Here is a 4,661-nt window from a genome sequence, read left to right as displayed (position 1 = left end):
AAGACAGCAAGTATTAATAGACTAACTTTTAAATTGAATTACGATATAAATCTTAATCCATTGGACAAATATTATAAGTATTAACTTAAATTATAAATATATCAGTTAGTTTTAGAAATCTAAATGTTTTCTCTACATTTACAATTCAAATTTTGGAATATCTGTTTTCAAATGTTTTGGTTATCTGTTTTTACATGTTAAAAATATACTGGGGTCAAATGTAATAATCTTTTGACCCCAGTATATTTATTTTTATCATGTAGCTTTAAACAATAAAAATTATCTGCTTAATAAGCGTAAATAAATAAGTTGCAATCAAATTTAATATATAGAATTGAATTTGATAAGACATTTAATTGATCACGTAATGAAAAAATATATATTTTTATTTATTTACCGGTTATTTTAATTCCAACATTTTTTTAGAAATAAAAATAGTTGTTTTCGTGCTTGTTGAATAATTAATTAATATTATTTAAGTTTTTACTAGAAATGAGTAATATTAATGAAATTTTGTGGGAATAAAGTATGGGAATTAACTTGGAATTGATGAGTCTGGTGAGGTTTTTCATTGCCAAGGCGACAGCTGTAAACAACTTGATAGGTTTTATGTAGTCCAACAGAACTCGATTTGCGAGGTAGCTTCATCCAAGGTAAATTTGGCTAAGTAGAAACTATTAACGACCATAGTCAGAGAAAAAAGAAGTAGTAATAGTAGTATTCATGTATATGTGATAGACGTTGCGTGTGGTAGCTTGCATGCTTCAAAGATTGAAGGCAAAATCCACCCCCGAAACAATATCCTAATACATGTGAAAAAATAAAAACCATAGCGGGGCAAAAAAAGACGAGGCGAACGTCATTTAGTTATTGCTTCTAGATATCAATCAAAAGTGACATCGAGCTTTCGAAATTAATACTAGGGCATGTTAAATCGATAGGTCTGCCTACGTGTGTACCGAACATAAAACCATCAAATTTCCTCTTATTTGATGTTTTCTTTTTTTTACTATTTTACTTGTTTATTGCCCATTGGTTCTCTCCTTCCTCTCCTCTGAATGTAGGGATGTTGTCGTGTGATATTTATGTCTTAGATGTCCAAGGATCAAGGGTTGAGTTTGCGCGGCGGAGCCCTAGTTTTGAAAACTATCTCGATTTTCCTTTCGAGTGGAAGGAATGCAAAGAGCGTGCATGCAAGTCAATCTTCTGCCTCCGCCAAAGCCGCGAAACCAAGAAGGATGGACAAGGATAATAAGAATAAGATTTCCAGTAAGCTTTTGGAATCTTGCAAACGGGACACCCATTTCAGCAGGTAAATGAACTGGACCAGGTTGTGGAAAATTGTTGATTTGATTCTGTTTGTATTCAGGTCAGAGATCGAGGCCTTGTACAAGATCTACAAGAAACTGATATCACTTGATAAGCCGAGAGCGAACAATGATAAAAGGAGATCCAATGCTGGATCGGTAATTAGGAAACCTACATCTATACAAGAAGTAATATAGAATAACAGGAAATGATTTGTAATATTCAATTGAATGTATCGAGATTTCAGGGTATCAATCGGACGGTCTTCTGCGAGCTGCTGCATAATACCTTCAGTATTGTAAGTGAAGACATGTTGATGGATCGAATCTTCTGTGTGTGGGACAAGGAGAACTTGGGTCTACTGACACCTCACGCCTGGTTTTCTGGCCTCTCCATTTATTTACGTGGTAGCAAGGTCGAACAGATCGACTTCTGCTTCGCCATTTACGACTTGAACGCGGATGGTTTCATAAGCAAGGACGAAATGTTTCAATTGCTCAAGTAAGTTAAATCCCATTAAATATAAATGTATATGACCATGTAACTAAATCACACAACTCGTTTCTTCGTCCTGAAAACAATTTATCTTCGTTAAGAAAATTTCATTCAACCCACATCTTCAGATTTAAATAAAATGTTTATACTTTTTGATATATTATCTAGTCAAATTTATTACATACAAAAACAACATATACAAAGTTAAATTATATAATCTTATAATTAAACTTGTGAACTTTCTATGAATATTCAAATAAAAGATTATATTATATTACATAACACTAATCATTAAAGAAATATAAAAAATAAACATTGTTTAACTGAAATAGACAATTAATAAAATTATAGGATTGTACATTTTTTCTTTAAGGAACTGCTTGGTAAAGCATCCACAGGACGAAGACCCCGACGAAGGTGTGAAAGATCTTGTGGAAATAGTGATGAGGAAGCTGGATAGAGACAGAGATGGTAGGGTGTCTCTTGACGATTTCAGAGGATCAGTGGAGGAGGAACCTCTCCTGCTGGAAGCCTTTGGTACTTGTTTACCTTCGGAACGCTTCAAGGACACTTTCCTTGCAACATTGAAACAATGATGAGGAGACTGCTGTAATCAAGAAACCTGATTTAAAATAGCAATGTGTTTAGTTTCACAGCTTAGTTTCATATCTAATATTTTGGTAGTTTTTGTTTTCATTTTAATCCCCACCATAAGCCTCGCGCTCTTTGTATGTATCTCAGCTCCAGTTTTAATGGTCACAACCAGAATATACTACATTCAGTTGCGCATCGCGATCGCTCTCTACCAAACCTTATCAGAATGGCTAAACACACGAAAGCTGTACACAAGTGAGTTACTAAATATAGACTATTGAAAATAGATTTTACCTACGAAATATACACAGACGAGGACTTTTACATATCATGAAGTAGCTTTTAAATTCCATTATTTGGTTAACATCAAATTCATTATTTCCAATTCAAACAGCGAGAAATATATAATAAATCTATTATTGTGATAATAATCGTATTTAATTAAAAAAATATAATAATGATTGAACTTTACTCAAACGGATTAGTATGTTTCTCTGAGCATTGTATTACATTATTATGAGATATGATTGTTATTTTTTTTTTCAATTTTATGAACATTATCTTTATTAATTTATCAAATTTTTACTGTTCAGTTTTTTTTTATATTTTTTTTTGTGTTGTATTTAAACTTCATTTATAGAAGTTTTGAAATCGTCACATAATTTCTTAAATATTACATTAAATATTACATAGACATTTATTTATGCTAATTGTGTATTATTGTCATCACAAGTATATAATATAAATTGGTTGTGGTTTTTTTAGGCAGGAGATTAGCGCTTTTGTGCAAGCAAGGACTGTTTTGCAGATTATCGGGGAAATCTTATTGCTTTTATTGAAATTGGCATATTTCAACATTGAATCGATCTATAGGATCTTTGTGCCGGCAACTGAAGTTTCCGTGAAAGGAGAAGTTGTATTGGTAAGGATATATTCAGTTTTGTCATATAATTGGAAATTGGAATATCTTCTAATATTTATAACATTTGTAGGTAACTGGTGCAGGTCATGGAATTGGCAAACAAATTGCTTTGCAATACGCTTCGCATGGTGCGACTGTTGTAGCCTGGGATATCAATGAAGCTAACAATATACAAACAATCAAGGAAATCGAGAAAAAAGGATACTCCAAAGCTTACTCTTACATGTACGTTAGTGACTAATATGTGAAGTAATCGAAATCAATAGATTTGTGGTTGCAGATGTGACGTAGCCAGCAGAGAAAATGTTTTTGAAACTGTAAAACAAGTCGAAAAGGAAGTAGGAGATATTTCTATCATTGTTAACAATGCTGGAATCATGCCTTGCCATAAACTATTGGATCATACTAAGGAAGAAATTGAAAGGATATTCAACATAAACGTTTTCGCTCATCTTTGGGTAATCAATATTTTTTTATTACAATTTTTAGTATATTAACATATTCTGTTATTGTTCGTAGATAATTCAAGCGATTTTACCTTCAATGCTCAAAAACAAACGCGGCCACATTGTTGCTCTCTCATCAGTGGCTGGTATCGTAGGTCTTGAGAACTTGGTGCCTTACTGCTCCTCGAAGTTCGCTGTATGCGGATTAATGGAAGCTCTGTACGTTGAGTTGAGTGAGTATAAGAACTGCAACATCAAAACCACAGTGCTTTGTCCATACATCGTCGATACTGGTTTATGTAAGAAACCTAAGGTTAGATTTGAGAATACTATGCAAATTGTAACTCCCGAAGATGCAGCCGCCGCTGTAATAAGTGCTCAGAGGCGATCTGCGAGAATCGAAACCATTCCTGGTTATCTTCTATATTTGCAAAACTCTTTAAGGTGCGCATCTGCAAAGTTCGCTTTATCGTTTAAGTCCTTCCTGGACACCGGAATAGAAGCAGATTAGATAAATTATTTAATTTTATTGTGAGAACCATAATTTTGTAAATACAATATTTTCCCTAGATATTTTGTGTTATTTTTTTTTGAGTTAAATGTGTTGACTTCTTTAACTAATAGTTTAGCAATAGCTGCTTTATCAGCTGTAACCGTTGAACAATACATCAAAGTCCGACTACTATCCCGGTCCCCTATCTACAGTAGCTCCTATAGAAATTGGAGTATTGAACATTGTGATATAGATTCACATTACTTGACCGACCACACAATTGAAAGCAGCTGGAGAAATTGAAAAAAAAAATCACTTACTTAACGTATTATACATAACAGAAAAATGACGGTTTTCTCGTTTTTTTTTCAGTGTTTTCGGTTTTTTGTCAATTTCTCGACAA

At 33.1% G+C, this 4,661-nt stretch overlaps 1 protein-coding gene across 2 annotated transcripts; it reads left to right on the top strand.

The window, feature by feature from the left end:
* The first annotated feature begins 504 nt into the window (after window positions 1–504).
* Window positions 505–4,338, top strand: LOC108556621 (17-beta-hydroxysteroid dehydrogenase 13-like). Of its 2 annotated transcripts, XR_001890825.1 has the most exons (6): window positions 505–653; window positions 1,095–1,312; window positions 1,370–1,496; window positions 1,556–1,809; window positions 2,177–2,652; window positions 3,163–3,249. XR_001890825.1 is itself a non-coding variant. In XM_017912801.1 (5 exons), the coding sequence occupies exons 1-5, from the start codon at window positions 2,534–2,536 to the stop codon at window positions 4,274–4,276; spliced, it is 1,047 nt and encodes a 348-aa protein (XP_017768290.1). In that variant the 5' UTR covers window positions 2,426–2,533; the 3' UTR covers window positions 4,277–4,338. The 2 variants fall into 2 exon arrangements, 1 of the variants encoding a protein (XP_017768290.1); XM_017912801.1 differs by lacking the exons at window positions 505–653; window positions 1,095–1,312; window positions 1,370–1,496; window positions 1,556–1,809 and adding exons at window positions 3,390–3,544; window positions 3,600–3,777; window positions 3,839–4,338 and having other exon boundaries at window positions 2,426–2,652; window positions 3,163–3,319.
* The last annotated feature ends 323 nt before the right edge of the window (window positions 4,339–4,661 follow it).

This window comes from Nicrophorus vespilloides, unplaced genomic scaffold (genome assembly GCF_001412225.1).
Source record: "Nicrophorus vespilloides isolate i.1.1-1 unplaced genomic scaffold, Nicve_v1.0, whole genome shotgun sequence".
NCBI lineage: Eukaryota > Metazoa > Arthropoda > Insecta > Coleoptera > Silphidae > Nicrophorus > Nicrophorus vespilloides.
The sequence above is the reverse complement of the archived record's forward strand: the minus strand, read 5'-3'. Positions and strand labels throughout refer to the sequence as shown.